The sequence below is a fragment of the Neophocaena asiaeorientalis genome, unplaced genomic scaffold (assembly GCF_003031525.2).
Source record: "Neophocaena asiaeorientalis asiaeorientalis breed wild unplaced genomic scaffold, Neophocaena_asiaeorientalis_V1.1 scaffold218, whole genome shotgun sequence".
Taxonomy (NCBI): domain Eukaryota; kingdom Metazoa; phylum Chordata; class Mammalia; order Artiodactyla; family Phocoenidae; genus Neophocaena; species Neophocaena asiaeorientalis.
The window spans coordinates 11,106,030-11,131,673 of record NW_020172818.1 but is presented as its reverse complement, the minus strand read 5'-3'; the positions used below and the strand labels follow the sequence as shown (position 1 = coordinate 11,131,673).

The window sequence follows — 25,644 nt, the reverse complement described above, 5'->3', positions numbered from 1 at the left end:
TGAGACTTAGACTCTTTTCTGAACTGCACTCCACTGAAACACAAAGCGAGTCCCCTCTTGACCACCAGTTAGTATGTTTTGATGAAGACTTTAGTCTAGTGGTATTTCTTTAATCTGGACTTTTAGGTCAAATTCTTGGGTCTGAAGGTCTCTGTACTGGAGTTTCTGGGGGAGGGGATGTTTTCGAAGCAGCTCAGGAGCAAATGGGCCACATAAGGCCAAACGGACTCTGCTAATTCTAATTAAAAATGAGGAGCTGCCCCACTCTAATGAGTGCAGGTAGGAAAACACATTCAAATCTATCAGGACGTGTTCTGTTTGGTAGGTTCAGCACGCTCAGAGGATGTACAAAGCCTGATCAGGAGTTTACATTTCAATAAAGCCAGAGGTCAGAGGTCTCAGGAGTCAGTTCTCATGGGCACAATTTAACATCCTTCCTTATTTGGATGAGCTCTAGAGGGGCTGTCGAAACAGACAAGCGAGGGCGACTGGATGAGGAAGGGTCTTTAGTACGGATGCTGAGTTATAAGGCAGACCGGAACAGAGTCAAGGACCCTGGGGACAGAGCCTGGCACCTGCAAGTCCAGGCAGTCACACCCTCAGCCTGGGTCTCGGCAGAGTGGATCTGTATATTCGTTCAGTGAACACAAATGACTGAGTTCTTGCTCTGAGCTGAGGCTGTGCCGGGCACTGGGGATACAGCTCTGATGGAGTCATGGTCCCTGGGCTAGATGGCATCTCAGATCCTGTGGGTTCATGGTACTGTCTGGCTCAAGATCCCAGAATGCTGAAGCAGATGTGGTCGGTGACCCCCATTATTCCAGGTGCCCCCTCCCACCTCAGTGCAGCTGGCCCCTCACCCACCTCCCGGCCACATCCCAGGCACAAGACTTTGTCTGGCTTTCCATCACCAGAGGGCTGGGGAGCTGACACCAGTTTTTCCCCAGACTGCCTGCAGGGAGATGCTATAAATACTTCGCAGGGAATAACTCTGAGATGTGTATTTCCTACAGCTTTTCAGACTTTCCCAGAAGGATTCTGCTCTGGTTGCCCGTGGCAGTGATTTACTGCACAATGCACCTCCCTTCTGCTGCCTTCCTTTCCCCACCTCAGGTGCCCAATTCCAGGTGTTTCCTGGGATCATCTCCTAAATAAACAGGTTCCTTGAGTCCTTGTCTTAGTCTCTTTCTGGGGAAACCCATCCTGGTTTTTCAAAGTCATGTGTTGTCCAAGACTGAAGCCGACACCAATTTGCCCTTTTCTGAACAAAAATTGATTTCTAGTCTAGACTCCTGGGGCATCTGGGGTGACCAGCTTGTCCCAGCTTTACATACAGAACATCCTGTATCTCAGAAACCCCTGGAGTGGTTGGTCACCCCAGTGGTATCTCAACCTATTTCCTGATCACTTAGCAGCGTTTATTGTGTTTATGAGATGCGGGGAAAGAGAAAATTCAAGTTGTAGGTATTTTTGGACAGGCCGAATTGATCTACATAAGGAAGAACTGAGAAGAACGAGAAGAGACAATGGAAAGGGTTTCAAATGTGAGCCTAGAGCGGGCAGGAGCTGGGCTTTGTGGCAACGCAATACATGAGCGATGCTGAGATCAAGAAAGGTGGAGAATGAAGTTTTCAACAAATCCTGCCGCCTGCTGAGAATGGTGCCCTAGTGCCTGGCTGTGGCAGAATTTAAATTGTTGCTTGTCTTTGGCTCTCAGACTGATGTTTCTGTAAATGTGAGTCTGGCACATGGCGGGTGGGCCTTTTTGGGTTCATCAGGAGTTTTCCTTTGCCTCTTCTCTGTTCATCCTCCCAGGAGTCCTTGGGGGTGGCCGTGTCATGCCCAACTGACTGATGGGTGAAGAGACTGTATGATGTGTTTTCAGAGACACAGGGGCTGCTCTTGATAATGACGTCAGGATATCCGGGGCAAGCTGAGACTGGCCCAGGCAAACTACTGATGAGGGAATCGGGCCCAAGGTAAAAACTCTTAGCTGAGGTCCCACGGCTGGTAAGGCAGTGGCAGAAGTGAGATTCTAACCCAGGTCTACTGAACCTTCCATGGAATCCTCTCAGTCAAGGTGAACAGCTTAAATAATAATACCTACCTGTGTTGCCCACCCACGGTGTAGCTGCCTGTGCAGAGTCATAGTTGCCTAAGACTCTTACTAGGTCAGCAGTATTATCCCCAACTTACAGATGAGGAAACTGAGGCACGAAAAGGGGAGGTGACTTTCCCAAGGTCATTTACCTAATACGCAGCAGAGGTAGGATTTGACACGTGGTCTTCCTGACACACCAGCTATGAGGCTGAGTCGGGGAGCACAGAGAAGGGAGCCCACGTTCAGATGATTAAAACAGGAGACCCGAGGATGCTGCGATAGATCCCGTGAGGCCAAGTTGAAGTGCTCCGGGTGCGTGTGACCTAGGAAGGCCTTGGGGTTTTTCCTGATTTTCCTTGGGAGTTTCCCTCAGTGGAGAGGTGAGCTTATTCTCTTTTTCTAGGTGTCTTCCTCAAATCCTCGCAGCCCACAGCTCCTACGGCTGCAGCAGATGTTAAGGCTGAGAAAAAAGCTACCCCTGGAAGTCGGGGAGCGCTGCCTTTGCAGGTAGCCGCCCCAGCTGCGTTTTCATCCTGGGTTGGCTGTGACATACCAGCCTCCGCACAGCTGAACCATTTCCAGATCAAAAGCCTAAACCCAATAGGGGTCTGCTCAGCCCTGGCTCCTGGGGGAGCAGAAACCTTCCTGCTGGGCGGGACCACAGCTGATCGGTTGGCCTGAATCCACAGCCTGGGTTCTCCTGCCAGTGAAGCTGCTGCCTTGTTGGAAAGGGCAAAGCCAGCAGCCAAGGAGGACAACCTACAGTGCCCGAATGCACCTGGCCTGCATCTGGTGGTTCCTTGTGGGGATCCCCTTCCCCTTCCTTTTCCCAACTGTCTGCCTGAAAACTCTTTCTCACCTTTTAAAATTCACTGCTGCCACCTTCCTCTGTGTGCCCATAGCCCCCTGCACACTGGGGGACACCACCTGTCTCCCTCATGGACCCATGAGGGATGAAGGGACAGGCCTGGCCTAGATGGGGGAGGGGAGGGGGTGTTGGGGGATGGTGGGAACAATGGATGAATCAGTGCCCTTCTCAGCCAGGGCTGGACTCCAGGTCAGATTCCAGCTCCTTTCTATGGAGTCCCATCAACACTGTTCCTTGTATACCTCAAGTGATGGGGAGCTCACTCCCTGTGAAAGTAAGAGTCCAGCTGTTCGATAGAGCCCAGATCTGAGTCTTGATCACCTCTCAGGCCCCAGCTTCGGCATTACTCCTTCCTCGGGAGGTCCTCCCTGAGGCTGGCATGTGCAAAGACCATGTCTCTGTGTCACTCACTGGTGCATCTTGGTACCTGGATCAGCACCTTGGGAGCTTCCCTCTCGAGCATGGAATTACACGCAGGGCCTGTGCACCGGCTGTTCCCTCTACCTGGACTGCTTGTTTCCAGATACCCGTACAGCGGCCTCCCTCCCGTCTCTCAGATCTTTGCTCTGTTATCACCTCCCCAGAGAGGACTTCTGTGCCCTGTCCCCATCTCAGCACCCCCTCCACCATTCTTCTTCCTCTCGTCACTATATTTTTATATGATATTTATGTTTTAAAATTTTAATTTATTTATATTTTTATGTTTTCACTATAACCCTCCTCCAACAGAATGTCAACTCCTTGAGGGCAGATATATTGTCTGTTTTGCTCCATGCTCTGCCCTAATTTCTAGAACAGTGTTAGGCTCAGGGTATGAGAGCTCAGTAAACATCGGTAAATGGATGAATGAATGAATGAATGAATGAAACTGGCTGTTTCTCTACTAGGAGAGTCTTACTCATCTTTGCATCCCCTGGGCCTAGGGTGGAGCCAGACACATAGTAGGTAATTAATAATGATTTGCTGAATGAAGGATTGAAATATAGCCACATCTCTTGCATTTCGAGGCTGGATCAAATTCCTCCTCTGCTTCCAACTTCCAATAGCTTCCCACTGCATTAAAAATAAAATCCTAACTCCTTACCAAAGAGTTATGAGCTGCTCCATCACCTGGTCCTTGCTATTCTTCCAACTTCACCTCTAACTTCACCTCTTTCCCTTCCTAACAACACTCTAGCCTTCCCTGAACCTTTCAAGCAAGTTTCTCCCACAGGACCTTTGCACGTCCTTTCCCTAGATCCTCACAGGGCTGATTCCTTCTTAGCATCCAAGTCTTGCCTTCAATGCTCACAGAGGCCCTACCTGTCTGCCCTCACTAAAGCAGCCCTTCTTTTACTCTATTTATTCCTTCTTAGTTCATGTCACTCATTATAAAGTATTCATTAGTTTACTGGTCAGGGTTCTATAAATATGCATTTGTTGGTGGGGTGCAGCTTGGGGTCTGAACACTCCCCCTCCCCTCTCTCCTCTCCAAGACGTAAGGTCCAAGAGCAAGGACCACGTCCCTGTGTCATTCACCGGTGTGTCTTGGGTGCTGTGTCACCATAAGCAAAGCTTGATAATTTTTTTTTTTTTTGCGGTACGCGGGCCTCCCACCGCTGTGGCCCCTCCCGTTGCGGAGCACAGGCTCCGGACCCGCAGGCCCAGCGGCCATGGCCCACGGGCCCAGCCGCTCTGCGGCATGTGGGATTTTCCCGGACCAGGGCACGAACCCGTGTCCCCTGCATCGGCAGGCGGACTCTCAACCACTGCGCCACCAGGGAAGCCCGATTAATACTTTTAAATTAACAAATGCACTTTCCTACCAACCTTATTCATCCCGCTCCCCCTATTGTATGTGACAGCCGAGCCCACGGAATTTGCACTTCCCAGGTTATGTTTTCAGTTTTTTAGGTTATACTTACTTACAACCTAATTTATAATTATTTATAATTATTTTATAATTTATAATTATGTATAATTATTTTAGGCTAGAATTATTTGTCTATCTTAATTAGATGATGAACTCCACAGAGAGGGAAAATGTCTCCATTTCTGCATCCTCAGTACGGAACACAGTACCTGGCACACTGTATGTGTTCAAAATATTTTGTTGAATGAATTAATTGAGAACATAACTGAGAACAGATAAAACAGCAAAAAATGTACTGTAAGCCACCAACATATGTTTCAGAAAATTCATGCGCTAAAGCGCATGCATGAGTTTCCTTATAAAGAATGGCGGACTCACAACCACTGCGCCACCAGGGAAGCCCTGCAGGCCCTTTTAAGACCTAATTCTCACGAGCTTGATTTTCTATTTTCACCCATATTTTACTTAAAGAAAGCAGCTTGATGCACACAGGGACACACCTCAGGGGTGAGGCAGTACACGGACATGCATCAGCTCTTCCCCTGACTGGGTCTAAGAAATGGGACTACATGTGGCTGAGATTTACCGTTAGAGATACCACTGCCTTAGAAAAATAACCCCCTGACCTGTGCGGTTTGATGTCCTCTCAGAAGCACTTCTCTTCCCGAAGGCTTGTTTGATTTAGTGAAGACTCTCAGGCCTCCAAAGCTTGGCCTCCAGAATTGCAGAGCGCTGCAGGGGACTGGCTTCTGCTAACAAGAAGCCACCCATCAGGGGCAGTTTTCTTAAGCGCAGGAAGCTGTGGCTTCGGAAACCTTGTAACAGCACCCATTTCTTGAGGGCTTTCTGTGAGTTGGAATTTTATTAGGCACTTGGCAGAGATTTCTTTTACACTCAGACCATAGCTTTCTTGTATGCATTATCCTCATATTACATATACATATCCTCATATTACAGACAGGACGGAATCAGAGAGCTGCGCTAACCTGACCAAAGTCACACAGCTGGTAAGTGGGGTCCCGGCCTTCAGGCCCAAGGCTGGAAGAAGATGAAGCCCATAGTTTTCCGACTACATGAAGCTGCCCATGGGAAACATAGAGGAAATGCCATTTCATATTCCTGTTGTTTTCTTCCCCTCATGAAAACTTGGAGCATAAAGGATGCTGTGATAGGGGAAATGAGGTCCCCCCAAAGAAGCCCACATCCTGATCCCCAGAACCTGTGAAAATGTTACCTTAAATGGCCAAGGGACTCTGCAGATGGAATTAAGAATCTTGAGATGGGGAAATTATCTTGCCTGGTCAAGGTGGGCTCAATGTCCTTAAAATAAGAGTCCTTAAAAGAGGGAGGCAAGAGGGTCAAAGTCAGAAAAAGAGATGCTATGAGAAGAAGCAGAGGTTTGAAGGTGGAGGAAGAGACTGTGAAGAAAGGGATGCAGGCGGCCTTGAGAGGCTGGAACAGGCAAGAAATAAATTCTCCCCCAGAGCTTCCAGAAGGAAAGGTGCTCTGCAGACTCGTTTTAGACTTTGGGGCTCAGACATGTAAGTTAATAAACTAGTGTTGTTTTCATTCACTGAGATTGTGATAATTTATTACAACAGCAATAGGAAACTAATGCAGATTCCAAAAGATACTCTATTCATGCAGACACTGGTGCCTTAGAAAGATCTCGACTTAAAGCCAAGAGACGGTTTGAAGACCCACAGCTCCTGCCTCTTCTGAGTATGTGGGCATCAGCATTTGAGTCGTCCCTTGCTGTTTCAGGGTTCCTTCCCCTAATACTGAGTCCAACACCTCCAGGTGTAATATCTTAACATAACAATAGCCAGGAGATTCTAAGCTTTTTCCTATTTTGGTGCAAACACTTTGAGATGCAACCATGGCATGTGGGACCCTAAGGATCTTCTTGATTGAAATCAGTTTAGTGAGGAGGCAACTAGTGTTTATTGAGCATTTACTGTGTGCCAGGCCCGGTTCAGACACGGTAGGTGGTACGTCTCATTGACGTCTCCTAGCTCACCGTCTCGTGTGCATTTCAGAGGCAGGGAGCATAGCGTGCTGAAGAGTGTGGATTAGGAAGCTGAACTGCCCTGATTTGAAACCTGGCTTGCCTGTTACTGGCTACAAGCCCTGTGTGAGCCCCTTGTCTCTCTCTGTGCCTCAGTTTCTTCATCTGTAAAATGGATAATAATCATATAGGCTTTTGGTGAGAATCGGAGGTGGGTAAATGAGGAAAAGAACGGGCGGGGTGCGAGCGGGAGGTTGAGACTGAGAGACAGAGAGAGGGAGAGAGAGAGAGGGAGAGAGGCTTGCCCCAAATCACACAGCAAGTAAGACATGGAGCTAAGTGGATTTGAATCTTGAGCCAGCATTTATTCCAAAACACCCAGATATGGCGGTGGTTCTCAACAAGGGTGATTCTGCCCAGGGCACATTTTTGCGCCACTTGCAATTATCACAACGGAAAAGAGATGCTACTGGCCGTTGTAAGTAGAGGTCAGGGACCCTGCTCAACATCATACAGTGCACAGGATCACCCCCAGAACACAGGATCATCTGGCCCCAAATACCCGTAGTGCTGAGATTGAGAAACCTGCCTAGAATTTTCTCCAGCAAGTCACATAATGGCCTTAAGTTACCATGTGTTTATCACCTGGGGCGGGGGTGGGGGGGGCTTGTGAAGGAACCAAATTTCTATCAGACCATTTATCATCTTTCTAGAACTCAATTTATAATTTGTGTTGTTACAGAATGTACTGAAATGTGCCTTCATAAAGGGAGGGAGGCACGGAAGGAAATTACAGCTCACCAAGCACCTTCTGTGTGTCCGGCACCGTGCGCATTACTAGGCTATCCTTCTTGCAGAGCAAGGTGAAGGTTACTTGTTTTATTTTGCAAATGAGGAAACGCAGCTTAGGGAAGCTAAGTGACTTTCCAAGGATGTCACAGTGGTCGAAGGGGTGATCTGACCTCAAGCCCGTGCGTGCCTCTCCCTTTGTGCCATGTGCCCAGGGTGAGTTTCCTACGCTTTTCTGGACAGAAGAGAGAAGAATGTGTGCGAGCTGTTTCCATGCTTGATGGTTTTTGAAGATCTGCCACCCCTGGATTGATGAGACAGCCCAAGGTCCCTGCAGTAGTGCTGGTTTGCAGAGATCTGGTTCCAGGGCCCGTGATTTACCATCTTAGCAAACAGAGCATTTCAAAGCTTATGGCTCCCGGATGAAAGGATGCAATGCAGAGAAATGAGGCATGGCCATTGCCTCACCTGGGACCCCTCTGCCTCCAGCTAGGGATTCAGGAGTGGGTGAGGGGGAATTGTGGTACAAAGGAACAGAGCTAGACCTTGTTCTGACACGAACTGTGGTATATGGGGCCAATTACTGCCTCTCTGAGCCCCAGTATTTTTATCTGGACGATGGGGACATTGACCCAATAGGGTGATGAGTGTGAAAGTGGCTGGTAACCTCTAAAACCTTAATTATTATTGGTGTTGTGTTACTACAATAACCACTACTGTTGCTACTCTTATTAGTGAAAGACTCACCTCAGAGTGGCTCTCTGAGGATGCTTGGGACGCCTCCTTCAATCTGTTATCCACACGGCAGCCGAAGTGAGCATTGGAAGTAGAAATCGGATTGTCAGCCCTCTGAGTAGACCCTACGATAGTTCCCCACTGACCGTGCTAGGAATCCAACAGCTAAACTAACCCCCACTGTGGGCCAGGCTCCTTCCTACTCCTGACTTCTACCCTGTTTGTTCACGCCGGGCACACACGCCTCCTTGCTCTTTCTAGAACTGCACTGTCTGACATGGTAGCCCTTAGACTCATGCAGTTATGGAGCCCTTGAAACGTAGCCAGTCTGAACTGAGATGTGCTGTAAGTGTAAAATACACACCGACAACTTCAAAGACTTACTATGAAAAGAAAGAAATTGAAAATACCCCATCAACGCATTTTATATAGTGATTACAAGCTGGAATGATAATGCTTTGAGTATATGGAGCCAAACACGATATATTAATAATAACTTTACTTGTTTCCTTCTTACTCTTTCAGCGTGGCTACTAGAAAATTTCCAATTACATAGGTGGCTTGAATTGTATGTCTTTGGGTAGCACTGTTCTAGAACATGCCAGGCAGGCTCGTGCCTCAGTTACTGCCTCTGCCTGGGGGAGTTTCCCTTTAGGTGTCTGCAAGGCTCAATTACTAACTTTGAGGAGATCTCTGTTCATACTTGACCTGCTCAGAGAGGCCTTTCCTGATGACCTTAGTTAAACTGCACCCCCTTACTGTCTGTCACCCTTTATTCCCTTATATTGCTCCCCCCTCCCCATGGGACTTAGGATTACCAGAAAAACAGCAGACAGTGTGTGAATGTGATGGGCCGCCTTTCCATTTTAGCTGTTATTTTCGATACTTCAGAGAAGTGATCACTATCATGTAATTGTATTTCATTTGGAAACATACAAATTAAAACAAGGTTAATGCCAATCCTCTTGACCCCCACGAGAGTTTGGTCATTAAAACTGTGAAAGAGGAGCTTCCCTGGTGGCGCAGTGGTTGAGAGTTCGCCTGCTGATGCAGGGGACACGGGTTCGTGCCCCGGTCCGGGAAGATCCCACATGCCGCGGAGCGGCTGGGCCCGTGAGCCATGGCCGCTGAGCCTGCGCGTCCGGAGCCTGTGCTCCGCAACGGGAGAGACCACAACAGTGAGAGGCCCACGTACCGCAAAAAAAAAAAAAAAACTGTGAAAGAGGAAATGAAGGTGGATGTGGTATTTATTTCCTTCATGACCTGTTTCCACCGCCCATCCCAGCCTGCAGTCTCCGCATCCACCTGGGTTTCTAATGTGAGCAGAGGCGAAGGAAGGAGAAGCCCTCTTTCTTTCTCAATTAACTCTTGAGTTTCTTATTAAAGGAGATAATGTGGGCAATGTAGTTAGCACTGTGCCTGGCCTATAATAGGTGCTCAGTAAATGGTATTGGTGATGATGACGATGACGTTGTTGGTAATGGTGATGATGATGGCAGTGGTGGTCATGGTGGTGATGGTGATGGTGGTGGTGGTGGTCATGGTGATGATGATGGTGTTGGGAAAGGTGGTCCCTTGCATGGAACCTTTCAACCTCCACTAGGCTGCACAAGAGTGAGCCTTGGGCTTGGAACGCTTCCTTACCAAGAGACAGAGTCCACACAGCGTGTGCATGACTGTAAAAACCTCCCAACTAGTTTCCCAGCTCCTACCTTGACCTCCTACAGGCTGTTTTAACACAGCAGTCAAATGATCCTTTTAAAATGGAGCTCAGACACTGTTTCTCTTCGACCCCCAATCCCCAGAGGGTTGCCATCTCCCCCAAAGAAAAAGCCTGAGGCCCTTAGAATGGCCTATGGAGCTGTCCACGATCGGCTGTTTCCTCGCCCTCCATCCTCAACCCTTCAATCCCAGCTCCTGCCATTCTTCATTCACTTATTCCCCTGGCCTCATTGGCCTACTTGCTGCTCCTCAAACAGATCAAACATACTCCTACCCCAGGGCCTTTGCACTGGCTGTTCCATCTGCTCAGTGTGCTCTTCCTCCAGCTCTCTGGATGTCTCATTCCCTCGTGGTTTCACATTTTTGCTCAGCTATCACCTTGCCACCAGGGCCTTCCCTGACAACGCTGTTTCAAGCTTCAGTACCTTCCCATAGATGTTTCCTGGCCACTTCTCCTGCTCAAATTTTCTCCATGGTGCTTATTCCAGTCCAATATACTTTATAAGTGAATTTTCACGTTGTTTTATATTGTTTCCCAATACAGCATACAACGTCTCATTATAATAAACATTCCATGGTGACAGGTGTTTCGTCTCTTCATTATTGTATCCCCAGCACCTACAGAAGCACCTGGAACATGGCTGCCATCGGTAATTATCCACCGAATAAATGGATGGATTTAATCCTTACAGCGGCCCAATGAGGTGGATACTACTGTTATCTCTAGTTTTCAGATGAGGCCCAGAGAGGTTAAGCAACTTGCCCCAAGCCACACCATTAGTAAGAGGAAGAATTAATACCTGAACCATGGATGTTTCTTGTTCTAGGACCTTCATTTTAAGTTACTGTTATGGGCTGAATTGTGTCCCCTCCAAAATTCATGTATTGAAATCCTAACCTCCAATACCTCAGAATGTGACTGCATTCAGAAATGGGGCCTTTAAGATTAAATGAGGTCATGTGGGTGAGTCCTAACCCAATCTTATAAGAAGAGATTAAGGCACAGACACACACAGAAGGAAGGCCACGTGAGGTCACAGTGAGAAGAGGGCCCTCCACAAGCCAATGAGAGAGGCCGCAGAAGAAACCAACTCTGTTGACACCTTGATCTTGGACTTCCTACTTCTAGAATTGTGAGACAACACCTTTCTATTGTTTAAGCTGCCTGGTTTGTAGGACTTTGTTATGGCGGCCCAAGCAAAACTAATACACGCATTATAGAAGTTGAGTATACAAGGCAGAGTCTGATCTGGGCCTGCCTACCTCTTAGCCCCTCTGCCAATACTCACTGCTCCCCCATGATGCCACCAGCCACCTGGACTACTTGCCATTTTCCAAATATATCCCATTTTCTTATGCATTTTAGTCTTAGGAAATGCTATTACTACCTGGAATGTCCCTAACCAGCACCCCCTGCCCTCACAAAGATGTCTATGTCCTAATCCCCAGAACCTGGTGAATGTTACCTATAGGGCAGGAGAGATTTTGCAGGTGTGATTAAGTTAGGATCTAGAGATGAGGAGATTATTCTGGATTACCCTACCCAATCCAGATGGGCCCAGTGGAATTGCAGGGTCCTTATAAAAGAGACGCAGGAGTTCAGAGAGTTCAGAGAGGAGAGAAGGTGCTACCCTGTTGGCTTTGAAGATTGAGGAAGGGGCCACAAGCCAAGGCACGTGGGTGGCCTCTAAGTGGGAAAAGACCAGAAAACATATGCCCCCAGAGTAGAAGGAACCAGCCCAGCAGATACCTTGACTCTGTCCCAGTGAAAGTGGTTTCAGATTTCTGGACCGCAGAACCATGGAGAATAAATGTATGTTATTCTAAGCCACCAGGTTAGTGGTGGTTGTGAACGGCAGCCACCGACACTGACACACTGCCCCACCCCCCCTTGCCCCCAAGAACGACTTCTTATTAACTCAAGATCCAGACACTGCATGTGTTCCTTTTTATGCCTCCCTGACCCTCTTTAACGGAGGTGACCACTCCTTGCCTTGTAACCACATTGTCTCTACTTAACATTTACGTTACGTGGGTAACAGGAGGTTAACACAGAAGCTTCATTTGGACTCAGAACCAAGACAAAACAGAGGTGGAAATTCCTTAGGCAGCTGCCAGGTCACTGCCTGTGCGAGGAAGGCCAACAAGCGTTGTTGGGTCACAGCTGTTGAACCCCTTCACCCACTGTGAGGTTAGAAATGGGTGAGACAGGAGAGAAGGAGGGTGGAGCTGCGTGGCGGTGGGAGGGGGGCACTGCTGCAGAGCAGTGAACCGAGGAGCGGGGAGAGGCCTTCCATGTACATATACCACCTCCTAACCCCCGGAGTATGTGAATGCTACTTTATCCGGCAAAAAGGATGATTAAGTTAAGGGTCTTGAGACGAGGCACTTATCCTGGATTATCGCTGTGGGTTCTAAATGCAATCACACGTATCCTTTATAAGAGAAAGGTGGAAGGATTTGGGGGCAGACACAGAAAAGGAGGCAACATGAAGATGGGGCAGAGATTGGAGTGATGTGGCTAAAAGTCAAGGAATGCTGGTGGCCACCAGGAGCTAGGAGAGAGGCGTGGACAGATGCTCCCCTGAGCCTCTAGAGGAGCTCAGCTCTCCTGACACCTTGGTTCTGGACACCTGGCCTCCAGACTGTGAGAGACTAGCTTTCTGTTGTTAAAGCCATCAGTTTGGTACAGCAGCCATGGGACACTAATAACCTGGACAGAGAATCATGCTCTCACCCTCTTAGCGGCTGCAAGGAACAACTAAGTGACAGGTTCCCCTGCCCGATCCCAGGATTGCTCCATTCCAGCCAGGAGGAAGACGGCTGCTGGGGGAACCACAGGGAAGCCTAGACGCCTGGCGGGTGTCACCGACTCCAGGGCTGCAGAACCAGAGTTTTCAAAACTTTCCACACTTTGGTTCCAAATCCAGGCTTCTGCCTTAAACCTTGGAGGGCTCAAATTCACTCTCAGAACAGCGTTTGCTTGGGATTGCTTCTGAGGAACCATCCTTTCCAGGAAGGACTTGGCAGACAGTCGTACAGAGCTCTGTCACAATTCCAGATTAACATTGCAGGAGATAAACTCACCAATTAACTCTGCCTTAGGCTGTGGGAAAGAGATAAAGAGGAAAGCTAAGTGTTTGGAAAAACAGGAGAGAGTATGGCAGGAAAGGTGACGCCAGAGTCGGGGAGACGTGGGTTCAAATCCTGCACCGCCTATGCCCACGTGATGTGGACAATGCGGGCTCCAGGAGCCCAGGTATGTCTGTCAGGAATAGGGTGTTTCCTTGGCAGGATGCTCTGAGGATCCGGGTGAATGTGGTACCTAGCTCTGAACAGGTGCTCCCCTTAAGGAAGATGATATTAATTTTAAAAGTTCCCCTTGGTCTTCTTGAATAAGCAGAATGCCCACGGTAAGCTTGGCGAGCAGCTTTTGCCAGCCATCTGTTTGGTATTAATGATGATGGGAATGATGATGGTTGATGGAAATCTGTCATTTCCAAAGCCCATTGGCCCAACATCAACAGCTCTCTGGGGATAAGGAAATATTTTCCTGCCAACCTCTTGGCTAGGTTCCTAGGGCTGCTCTAACAAATCACCGCAAACTTGGTGACTAAAACCAGCAGGTATTTATTTCTTCTCTTCTGGAGGCTAGAAGTCTGAAATCGAGGTGTTGGCAGGGTTGGTTTTCTCTGGAGGCTGTGAGGGAGGAAGCGTCCATGCCTTTCTCTTAACTTCTGGTGTGGCTGACACGCCTTGGTGCTCCTTGGCCTGTGGTCACATCACTTCAATCTCTGCTTCCATCTTCACATCGCCCTCTGTGTGTCTCTCCTCGTCTTATAAGGCCACTCGTCATTGGATTTAAGGCCCACCCTGAGTCCAGGATGATTTTATCTTGAGATCCTTAACTAATACATCTGCAAAGACCTTATTTCTAAACAAGGACACATTCTGAGGTTCCGAATGGACATGAATCTTCGGGGGGGGGGCGGTCAATATTCGCTGAACTACAGTAGAAAAGAGCAGAAACATTGCCACCCGCTGACGTCAGGAGCATCTGCACGTATGACCTATAAGAGTCATAACCTCCTGGAGGCTCAGCCTCCTCATGGTCAAAATGGGAATAAGATGCTCTGCCCCATAGGGCTGGTGAGAGTTGGGTGAGATCACTTGAGTGAAATACTCAGCACAGAAGCTAAAATGCTGGCTAAATACTTGATCGTTCACTGTCATCATGGTCATATGACTTTTCCCATTGCCCAGGGGTCTGTGCAGGAGAAGTGAGGGGCGAGTGGTCAGTATGGCCGGCCACCTGGGTGTAGGTCTTTGGGCAGCCCTGGAGTTGGTCACTAAGCCTGAAAGCTTCCACAAGCAGGGAAGTGGTTTGGGCTGGACTGGCTGCTCAGGAATCTTCCAGAAAATGTGTTAAAATGCCAATCCTGTTGCCTACCCAGCGGCCTGGACAGCGGATGGGGAGGAGCATTTGACCTTAGCAGGGGGTTCTGAAACACAGCCACCCAGCTGGAGAGCCTCTAATCTGGCTCAGCCCCACATTTCATTGATGGGGAAACTGAGACCCGAACAAGGACTTGCCGAAATCGATGCAGATTTTTTTTTTTTTTTGCGGTTACGCGGGCCTCTCACTGTTGCGGCCTCTCCCGTTGCGGAGCACAGGCTCCGGACGCGCAGGCTCAGCGGCCATGGCTCACGGGCCCAGCCGCTCCGCGGCATGTGGGATCTTCCCGGACCGGGGCACAAACCCGTGTCCCCTGCATCGGCAGGCGGACTCTCAACCACTGCGCCACCAGGGAAGCCCCTCGATGCAGATTTTGACAAAGTTGTAGTGAGATCCCAAGAGCATCCGTTGAGCATCTTTCTTGAGTCCCACAACTTCCCTGGGGGCTCCCTGGGGCTCTGGGGCAGTGGAGTACGGTATCTCCTTGTCCTGGCCAGAAATTAGGCTTGGAGAAGTGACTGATGAAGGGCACATGGTCGGCTCAAGGTCAAGTCACCAAAAGACAATGATGTAAAATCCATTCGTGAATAAGAATACGTGAACAAGAGAAACCTCATCTACCGATGTGCGGGTATCCCTTGCTCTCTGTACCTTTGCTATCCAAACTCTTGTTTTCCAAACACAGGAATCAAATAAATTAAGATAAATGTGTTGACACATCTCTTGCTATCCAAATCCTGTTACTTGTTGTGTGTATGAGTGTTTGGAATAAAATGGATTTGAAGAGGGAGGAAGATATATATTCTTACTGTGGATACAAATATATTTTATGCTGCTCAACTGTGCCTTCTCTTGCCCAGTAGCCTTCAGCCACAACAACAGGGAACTAAAAAAAAAGGGGGCTTCCCTGGTGGCGCAGTTGTTGAGAGTCCGCCTGCCGATGCAGGGGACGCGGGTTCGTGCCCCGGTCCGGGAAGATCCCACATGCCGCAGAGCAGCTGGGCCCGTGAGCCATGGCCGCTGAGTCTGCGTGTCCGGAGCCTGTGCTCCGCAACGGGAGAGGCCACAAACAGTGAGAGGCCCGCGTACCGCAAAAAAAATTTAAAAGGGAAAATTTTTCTAAATTCACTTATGCAGCCTAATGAAGAACAACACAGAAATCGATGAAAGGTGTTAAAATTGTTGCATCCATACAAAATTCCCTACATTCTTGAGAGATAGTTTAAAAAATATGATAAAGTCATTAAAAAAAGATAAATTCAGCAAATTTATTTTCTCTATGATATGGCTTTCAGCAATTTCACCATTCAGTGAGTTGACTTGTGATGAATTAACTTTCAGTAAATTGCTTCCTACATGGCCAGTAATAGGTGGAGGGGTGGACGCTCGTGTCATATGCTGAGACCTTAAAAATAATTAGGGTCTCTGACATTTCCCTGTAGCCTGCCATCACCACTGCAATTTGTCTTTTCAAATTATCCCAGTGGAGTGTGTCATACATTTCCAGCGGGGACCCTGATCTCTGACTGTTGCTTAAGTAAGCTCCCCAAAGGCAGGGACTGTGTGTGTGTGTGTGTGTGTGTGTGTGTGGTTCACCACTGTATCTCCAGGATTTGAAGGATGGCTTTTCCACAGTTTGCACTCAATAATTACTCATAAAATGGGTAAATGAATGAATGACTTATATTTCTTCCTAAAATGAGAGTCCATAATCGTCATCCCTTTCCTATTCTATGGTTACAACTTCTGGCGAGATTGCAGAATGGCCCCAGTACTTTGTAGACTGTCGCAGGAGAGGTAAAGGCTTTTTCTCCACCCCTGGGTTCTGGGCTGGCTTTGTGACTTATTTTGGGCAAGAGAATGCAGCAGAAGTGAGGTCAAGCCTGGACCTTGGGAGGTTTTGCACGTTTCTTCTCTTGCAATTTTGCTACCATCATGTAAAATGCTGGACTAGCCTCTTGGATGGTGACAGACATCAAGTGACCCCTCTTGATTACAAACAGTGGTTGAGGCCACCTCAGACTAACTGGAATCCAGCCAATCTGCCAGCCAAAGGCAGACATACATGGATATCAGCAAAGCCTGGGCCAGTGTAGCAAACTATCATGGCAACCCATAGACTTGGGAGCAACAATAGATGGTTATTGTTTAATGCACTAGGTTTTGGGGTTATTTGTTACACAGTGATAGCTCACTGATACAAATTCTTTAATGACCCCTAAATTCATTTCTACTAAGCCTCTCCCATCTTCCATATTTTACTTCCAGTTAGTCCCCACACTATAGACTTTTTAAACACCAGTCTGATAATGTCACAGTTTAGCCTGAAGGTCTTCAGTGGTTGCCTACTGCAGGGAGGACAAAATATAGTATTTCGGCCTGCGAGGGCCATGACAGTCTGACATTGCTTTCCTTGTGTCTGGACCTTCCCTGCAGCCCCCCCACTCCGCTCAACTCTCTCCTCCTGGACACTCTGTGTCCTTTGAGTCCATCAGCACACCCTGCTCTCTGACTTCTGTCCTCTGCCCAGAAGTTCTTCCTTTTCTTTTCAGCCAGCCAACTGCAGGGCCACTGCTAGCCCAAATGACACTGTTGTAAACCAGAAAATGTGGCCCTTCCTCAAAAAAAAAAAAAAGTTTCACAAATTAGTATGTTTCTGTATGACCCAAACAATCACACACTGTGGCCCAGCTCACCTTAGTCGGGGAAGCTCTCCAGACACCTGGCAGGCAACAACTCTGTCTGGTGCCCGTGCATGTCACATTGTTTGCTCACCCCACCCAGGAGGCCAGGACCCACCCATGCTCCCCACCCCCCACCCCCTTCCCTGAAGTCGGAAATCCAGGCCAGATTTGGAATCGGGCAAGGGATAGGAGTCAGGCCTCTGAGAGTGGGTAAGAAAGGAGCCTCGGGGGACATCTGCAGAGAGGGGTACACACACGTGTGTATATGTATGTATATGTGTGAACCAGTGTTTCCCGAGTATGTGTATGACTGTGTTTGCCTGTGGGCTGATGTCAGAGCCAGCATATGTTCTGTCTAACATGGGGATGATGCATCTTTAGACATGGCACTGTGGGGAATGCACACTCTGAAACCATGCTTGATAACTCTGCTCTCTTCAGCTCAACATTCAGGAAGCAGTTTAACTTTCCTCCCGCCAGGTAACCTGACCCCTCACTTGTCCAGGTAACTATCTCCACATGCTTACACAGTGCCCGGGTCCTACGTTATCTTGGTAGTCTACTGTAGAGCTTAAGAACTCAGGCTGTGGAGTCACACTAACCTGAACTGGAATCCTGGCTCCCCACCCCCATTAGCTGTGTGACTTTTTGTAAAGCACTTAACCTCTCTGAGCCTCAACTGTCAATCCAGTCCCCTTCCCCAATGATAGTCAGATAGTCAGCTGGACACCCAGCTGGTATTAGAGAATTGGAGGATGGGGGGGGGAACATGACACATTTGGTGCCAGAAGTGGTGTTGGAAAACACAGTAGGGTCTCCATGGGTGAGTGCTGAATGAATGCATGAGAAATACAATCATACATTGAGTGCTGACCCGTTGCCAGGCTCTGTGTTTGGTGCCTGGAATACAGAAGTGATGGAAACAAGTTCTCTGCTTTTGAAACATTCCCAGATATTACAGGAAACGGAGCAGCCTCAGCCATTGTAATACGGGGTGGAGAGGGTGAAACCAGCAGCAATTCTGGGGGCTGAAAGAGCACAGAGGAGGGGCTGTCTAGTTCTAAGAAAGGTTCAAGGGACAGTGCGAGCTGACTTTTTAAAGATGAGAAGCCATTCTTCAAATGGATGGTGCCAACTACAAATTGGCACCTGCCATCTACCTCTACAAGGATCAAATCATGAGCCGCTGCAGCCGCTGACCTTCAACACCCCCTGAGGGGAGTTCAGGGTGGGGATCAGGCATGAGGCCCTCCGTGCTCTGGGAAGAACTGGCAGAACAGGTCTTCAGATAGTTAGGTATCTTCAGGAGAAGATTTTATGAGCCCAATTCTTGCATCTCCTCGTATCTAGAAAAGCACTAAAAATGTTCACGGTGACGTCTGCCCCTCGAGACTAGCAGCAACGTTCTGCAAACATGTGCGCTTGATTGTACGTACTCCCCCTTCACCAGAATCGCATATATACTGATCTTCCCCCCACCTCTTCGGAGTGGTCTCTCAGAGCTATCTGAAATGCTGTCTCCCGGGCTGTAGTCCTCATTTTGCCCCAAATAAAACTTACCTCACAACTCTCCCATGCATTTTTTTTTAGCTGACAATGTGGAAGGGTGGAGTTCTAGGTGGGGGACAGGTTTGTAAGATCATGTAAGCGTGGGTGACAGTGGGGTGGCTGCACGCAGCTCTGTGTAGCTGTAAAGCAGGGACAGTGGGATGGGGCAGGGGGACAGGGGTGGGCAGGGCAGAGATCCTGATGGCCCCTGCAAAGGTTAGTACACACGGGCAGTCTTTCCAGATTACATCAGTGTGATAGATAGAGGTGTCCCCTTTTCAAGCCAGGCATGTGCTCCCTGGGCACTTGGCATCTCTCCCATCAGGACTGCTCCAGCCTTCTGGAAGGCTCAGATCCTGATGTGCTCCTTTGTCAAAGAGGTGATCAAACTCCATCTTGGGTGTGTCTGTCCTCCCCATCGGCTCATAAACTGCCCTTAGAGGGCGGAACTTGGTGCCAGGTACAGAGTCAGTGGGTAATAAGAGTTTTCAAACTGTAATTTACATGCTTTGGGGATGATCTCCCTTCCCTCGAAGATAAAGTTCTTCTATCCTGTGCCTCATTTATTAGGCTTCTCTGCCACTGCCTTGGGGGTCACACGAGCAAATAAAATACGTAGCAGGAAACTGGTTTTCTTTCTTTCTCTTCACCTAATTTCAACTCCCTGTCCAGTCTCCTTCATTTGATCTGCTAACCACAGAAGCTGCCTCAGGCAAACTTACAGCTTCTCTCCTGGGAAGAAGATTCTTTTCATTTAATGGTGGAGGGGCAGCCTCCCTGGGGAGGCCCTTGGCCGTTTATCTCTTATCGTCTCCTAACCACGCTTTCCCAGGGTGGCTCCTCCTGGGATCTGTTCCTTCATGTACACTTAGAAGGATGCAATAAGATCTCACAACCCAAATGGCAGTTCCCCGTGGACAGGTAATTTCCCCAGGGGCTTAAGCTGTGTGCCCTCAATGTGAATCCAAGTGAAGTTTCTAAGCCCTGGTCAGTTTCGGGGTACAGTAGCTGGAATGGGTGAGGCCCAGCAGCTCGGTGAACATGGGGGGTTTGGGGAGCAAAGGGTAGGGACCAGCAGATCATCTGAGATTAGGGGGGCAGATGGACCTTCCTTAGGGAGCCTCCCTGACACTGATGGAGAGCTCAGAATCTAAAATGCTGGAAACTCAGCATGCAATACGGTCACACTCACAAAAAAGCAGTGTTTGCAAACACTGCAAGGGGAACCAATATCATCGCAAGAAGGGAGACGGTTTGGGAAAAAGCACAGAAGCCAAAGCTTTGTGATTTGGGTCAGGTAACCACTTCAGGCAGGTTTGTGGATGAGTTCAACTTAGTATCTTTGTGTAAGAGGACAGAGAAAAAGGCCAACCCGTCCGCTGAGAGACCATGTCAGCACTCACTATTCTTCCTGGGAGAAGAGCTGTTATTGGAAAAAACCCGAAAAGTGCTCAAATCCCGCCCTGAAATGTGGGGCTTTCCCTCAGCGGCCTGTACTCAGCACAGGGCCCCCGTCCATGGGGTCCCTACCGGCTGGCGCTGCCCAGGCCCACTGCCCTCGTCTGGCCCTCATTTCCTGCCGCCTGCATTTCCCACACGGCCCCTGGCTTGCGGCTTCGTCACTGCTTTGTTTCCATCCATCCGCCTCCCAGATCCACTCTTCTCACTGCAAATCTTAAAAATCCCCCCAACGGACCTCTCTGGAGCTCAGGATAAAATGGCAAATCTTAACGCACTGCCCCGGCTTCCGTGGACCTGCTTTCAACACATCTCTGACTTGTCCTGTGCTGTACACCCTGCTCCAACGCTCCCACCCCACCATGCTGGGACAGCGGTTCTTGCCTGGCTCTACCCTGGAGGTCCGACTGAGCCAGCGCCAGGTGAGGCCTGAGTCAGAGTTCACTGTAGTTCTCAAGCCACCCAGGTAATTGTAATGCTTTCAGATGAGGTTGGAAAAGGCGTCTCTAGCCCAGGGATTTCCAAGTTTGGCCTAGGTCCCACCTCCAGATTAGGGTTTGGTTGGCTGTGGATGCAGCCTGGCCATCAGGACTTTTAGAAGCTTGCCAGGTGATTTAGCAATGTTTGAGGCCCTGCTGGCCCTACTGGATTATTTGTTGTTCCTTTGCCATTAACTTCCTTTACATTCTGACATTTTCGCTGGCTGTTCCTGCTGTATGGAAATTCGTCTTTCCCTCCCTCATAAGCTACCTCATTCTCCCTTCTTCCAAATGTCAGAATTGAGGGACGCTAGTGGGAGCAGCAAACTTTTTCTGAAAAAGGTCAGGAAATATATTAGGCTTTTTAGGCCACTGCATGTGGTCTCTGTCATGCATTCTTTTTGTTTTCCTTTTAAAATGTAAAAGCCATTCTTTGCTTATGGGTCATACAAAACAGGCCATGGGCCAGATTTGGCTCACAGGCCATAGCTCCCTGACCCTGGACCACAGCATTGTTTGTTTCGTAAGGTAGTGAGTTCCCCATCAATGGAAGCAATCAACTCATGGTTGGAGGACTTCCTGGCAGGGAAACCATAGATGGGACTTGAACTTCCAATGAATAACTGGACTGAAAAACCTTTCTGTTCTTTCATGAACTTGGGATGCCTTCGTTCTAATTCATCCCAGCTCCCGGACACAGCCCCTCATCTGCCAAAAGATCTTTGAGGTCCCCTGCCAGCTCTGAAATCATCCCAATCCTCTGTTCTGCCTCAGTTCATTGTGAAACTCTGCGTGTGTCAGCATGGCCTTTGTTTCAACACGAAGAGCTGTGATTTCCATATCTGAGTTTAAGAGACAAAGAAGAAAGACTGCTCCTGACCTCTGTGTACAGATGATATTTGAAGCAAGAACAGCTGGAAACCATGAAAATCAAAATGCTCTGATTTCATCTTCAGCCACAGACATCTGACAACTAGATATGAATGGCAAAATTATACCTTTCTGTGTAGACACAAACAGGACTGATTCACAATGATCCAGAACAGACCCATCCTAAGAAGATGAAAACAGAAGCTTCCCCTCTTATCCCAAATTCTTTGTGTCATTCTTGCAAGTCAATCTCAAAACGGGCCTAACTCCACGCACCTTTTAGCAAACAGCCAATGAGTATCGACCACATGCGTAGATCAGAGTTCAGACTGCAGGTCCTAGAACAAGATGGTGTAGATTCCAATCTAGCACTTGTCTCTTAGCTGTGTGACTTGGGGAAAATGACTTAATCAATATGATCTTTGTTTTTTTTTCATCTATAAGATGGGAATAAAATTAGTTTGGGAAGGAAAGGTTTTGCAGCTTACCTGTAATTCATCTTCTATCAACTGGGATAGGAAGAGAGGAAAGGAAGAAAAAGAAATGACCTGGTCCATTCTGTTTGTAAACTTGCTAAGCCAACCTCATAATGGTATTTTCTAGCAGAAAGATAAGAGAGTCCTTACGTACAAAATGCTTTTAGGGGGCTATACCTGGCCTATTTAGAATGGAATGTATAGCTATGGGTATAGTCCACTGGAAAATGTCAGTGTCAGCTGTGTAATTATCAAAGTATAAAATGAAGATGTTTCATGAATAAAATACTTCCTGTATGTAAGTGTTGCCCTGCATGTTTTATTTAGACACCTCACAAGTTTAATCTGGGCCAGAGTACACTCTAACATGCAAGGAAGAATCTGGGGAGCTGTGCTGATGGCTTCAGACTTCACCTGGGTCTTAACGATGACCTGAGAATTGTTAGTAAAGTTTGATTCTGAGTAAAATCTCTGATAGTTGTGATTTTCTTTTGACAGTCTGACTCTGTGTTATCTTATATTCACAGAGTATGTTTATGAGAAAGCATTAGAACAGGGCCTGGAACATAGTAAGCGCTCAATAAATGTTATTATTATCAGAGAACTGGTGTGAGGACTAGATCAGGGGACAGAGGGAATGTGCTGGAAAAGCTCAGAGCAGTGCATGGATGTGAATTCTTATTCTTTGCAATGGGGTAGAGAGAGTACAGGTTTTTAAAGATCTGCTTCAGATCTTGACTCCAGCACTCACCAGCTGGTTCATGTTAGGGGACATTGTAACCTCTCTGGGTTTCAGTTTCCTCATTTGTAACTGGGAGCAATTAATCCTAATGTCAAGACTACCGTGCAGAGTAGGGATGATGTGTATTCAGACATCCAGCGCACAAAGATCGCCAATCCCTGGATTAAACAGATGAGGATACAGTATGGAGATGAGCCAGTAAAAGATGCTGTGAAGGAAGTAAACCAGGACGATGTGATCGAGAGTATGTGTGTGTATGTGTGTGACTACGGCATGTGTGTGCACATGTGTATACTTGTGTGTGTTGTCTGTGTGTGTGTATACACATGTGGGCACGTGTGTGTACGTGTGGGCGTGTGTGTATATGTATGTGTGTTTGTGTTTGTGCATGTATACTAGGTGGTCAGGACAGGCCTCACTGGGCGGATGACATCCCCGGTAACATGGCCACACCAGCCTATGAGCTCCATGAGAGCAGAGACTGTCCCCCTGGGCTTCCTCCCCAGTGTCCCCAGGCCTTGCATGGAGCCGCTGGCCACCCACCTCCAGGGGTACCAATGTGACTACTGCCCGTGGAGCTGGTAGTGTGGAGGCCCCACGGGACTGAGCACATCCCTCCTTGAATCTCCTTTAACTGCAACGTGGGCTCCCTGTTTGTCCTCCTGTCATTAGCTGCTCCCACGGAAGGTGCCTTCTTCCTCTGGCCATCTCATCATCACAGCACACTGTGTGTATGTGTGTGTGCATGCATGTGTATGCGTGCGCACACAGGTGTGCGTGCCTGACGCCCTCCCCCAGTCATTCCACAGCCCTCTCCACCATCCCATTACAACCTTCTGTTGTCGTGGCTGGGGACAAATGTGACAGCGTTCGGAACGTGACAGCCCATGAAAATCAGCAGTGCAAAGGGAGAGAGAAATTTGGGTCCATTTGTTCTGATAGAAACTTGTTTTCATCAACACAAAAACCAAAACAAATCAGAACCACAGCAGTGCTTCCCGGAGAGATCTGTACAGTCATCAGACCTTCCCCACACCATCTTCCCAGCCCCAGTGCGGCCTCTGACTGGGCCCCTGTGGGACACAGACCCCCAGCTGGGGGTGGCAGGGCCCTCAGTCTCACCTCCCCTGGCCATATGAGAGATGAGGAAACTGAGGCCCTAGGAGAGCAGAGGACTTGCCCACTAGAGAAATGGCAGAGCTGGGGATGAAGGTGGGTCCTGGGTAAACTGAGGCTCAGAGTACTCCAGACTCCACACTCAGGCAGGTACAGTGTAAGGTGGTGGTGAGGGCCTGGGGGTTGGGCAATTCCATCGCTGCTTGCTCTGTGCAAGTAGCTTCCCATCTCTGGCTTCTCTAGAGCGGTCACGAGCCTTAAATGAGTTAACACACATTAAGTGTGTGGCCTAGTATAGTACATAATCAGTGATGAATAAATCTTAGACATTACCATTATTATTATAACTATCATTATACCTCCCATACTAAACTGTAGCTTCTCTGTGGGCACGGGCTGTAACTTGAGTATCTTCGATTCATCCCAAACTAGTGAATCTGGCTCCCAGCTCGCGCAGCTGTTAATGGTTGCTGTGTTGTTGTATGTTACCATCTATGCATCTTCGAGTGAGCCTGTTACCTACCATCGGTTGGATGGAAACCAAGGCGGTCACTGCATTTAAATCGATGGGGACCCTCCCCTCCCCCTCCACTCCCAGTGGCCCTTGCCCCTCCCCAGACCCCGAGCTCTCTATCCGTACAGTAAGAACACCCCACCCTGGTGGTGCCATGAGTCCCTGGGCTGGCATGTGAGGAAGGAGGGGTGCCTTACCTGGCCCGCTGCAGAAGGCGGCGATAATGGCCAGAATGCACACGACGCTCAGGTAAGGGATCCAGGGTGCGTGGTCCTGCAAGAGAGCAGCCGTTGGGCAGGTGAGGAGGCAGCTGTGCTGGAGGACCTGGTACCCAGCCCAGCTCCTCCTTAGTCCACCTGCGTGACCTGAGGCAGCTCACTTTACACCTCTGAACCCCAGTTTCAGCGTCCATAAAATGGGGATGATGATAACCCTTAAGCCATCCCATCCGCCTATGTTACAGATGTCAGAGTGAGAGGAGATGACGCCTGTGAAGCAGTTAGCATAGTCCCAGCATACTCCAGTCAGCAACTCTTCTTGCCTGTTCACTGGATGCCAGCCCCTGGATGCCAGCTGTTGGACTGTACGACTGTACTTTTCAAGGTACTGTACCGTAAGATTAAAAAGGTTTTCTTTATTTTTTGTGTTTGTTTTTCATGTATTATTTGTGTGAAAAGTATTATAAATACATTACAGTACAGTACTACATAGCCGATTGTGTTAGTTGGGTACGTAGGCTAACTTTGTTGGACTTACGAACAAACTGTACTTACAAACGTGCTCTCGGAATGGAACTTGTTCATATGTAGGGGAATTACTGTAATATTGCCTTTTTCGAAAGATGTGGGGGACATTGAGACCTTTGGCAGATGACCCACATGTGCAACTCTCCATTTAGGGGTTTGTTTTTGAAAAATGCAAAGTTTTATTGACCACTGTGACTTTGCATCATGCTTCCCATAGGGCCTAGATGGACTCGAGGCACCGAGTAAGTGCTCAATTAATGCAGGCTGCCTTGAGCCTTGCGGGGGGCAGAGGAAACCCCAAGATCCTGGGGTCTGATCCCAGCTCTGCCATTCACCAGCTGTGAAACCTTGGGCAGCTTATTCATTTAGATATATGCCTCGGTTTCCTCATCACCGTGAAAGGAAAAAAAACACCACTTTCATAAGAATTAGCTATGGCTCCATCCATCCCCACAAATATACATTCACTGAGCACTTATT

The 25,644-nt window shown here is 48.4% G+C and overlaps 1 protein-coding gene across 1 annotated transcript in view; it reads right to left on the bottom strand.

The window, feature by feature from the left end:
• Nucleotides 1-25,644, bottom strand: part of SLC2A9 (solute carrier family 2 member 9) — a 174,040-nt gene that overhangs the window by 33,756 nt on the left and 114,640 nt on the right. The window contains 1 exon segment of the mRNA XM_024741797.1: nucleotides 24,616-24,691. Within this exon segment, the coding sequence (XP_024597565.1) occupies nucleotides 24,616-24,691 (76 nt within the window).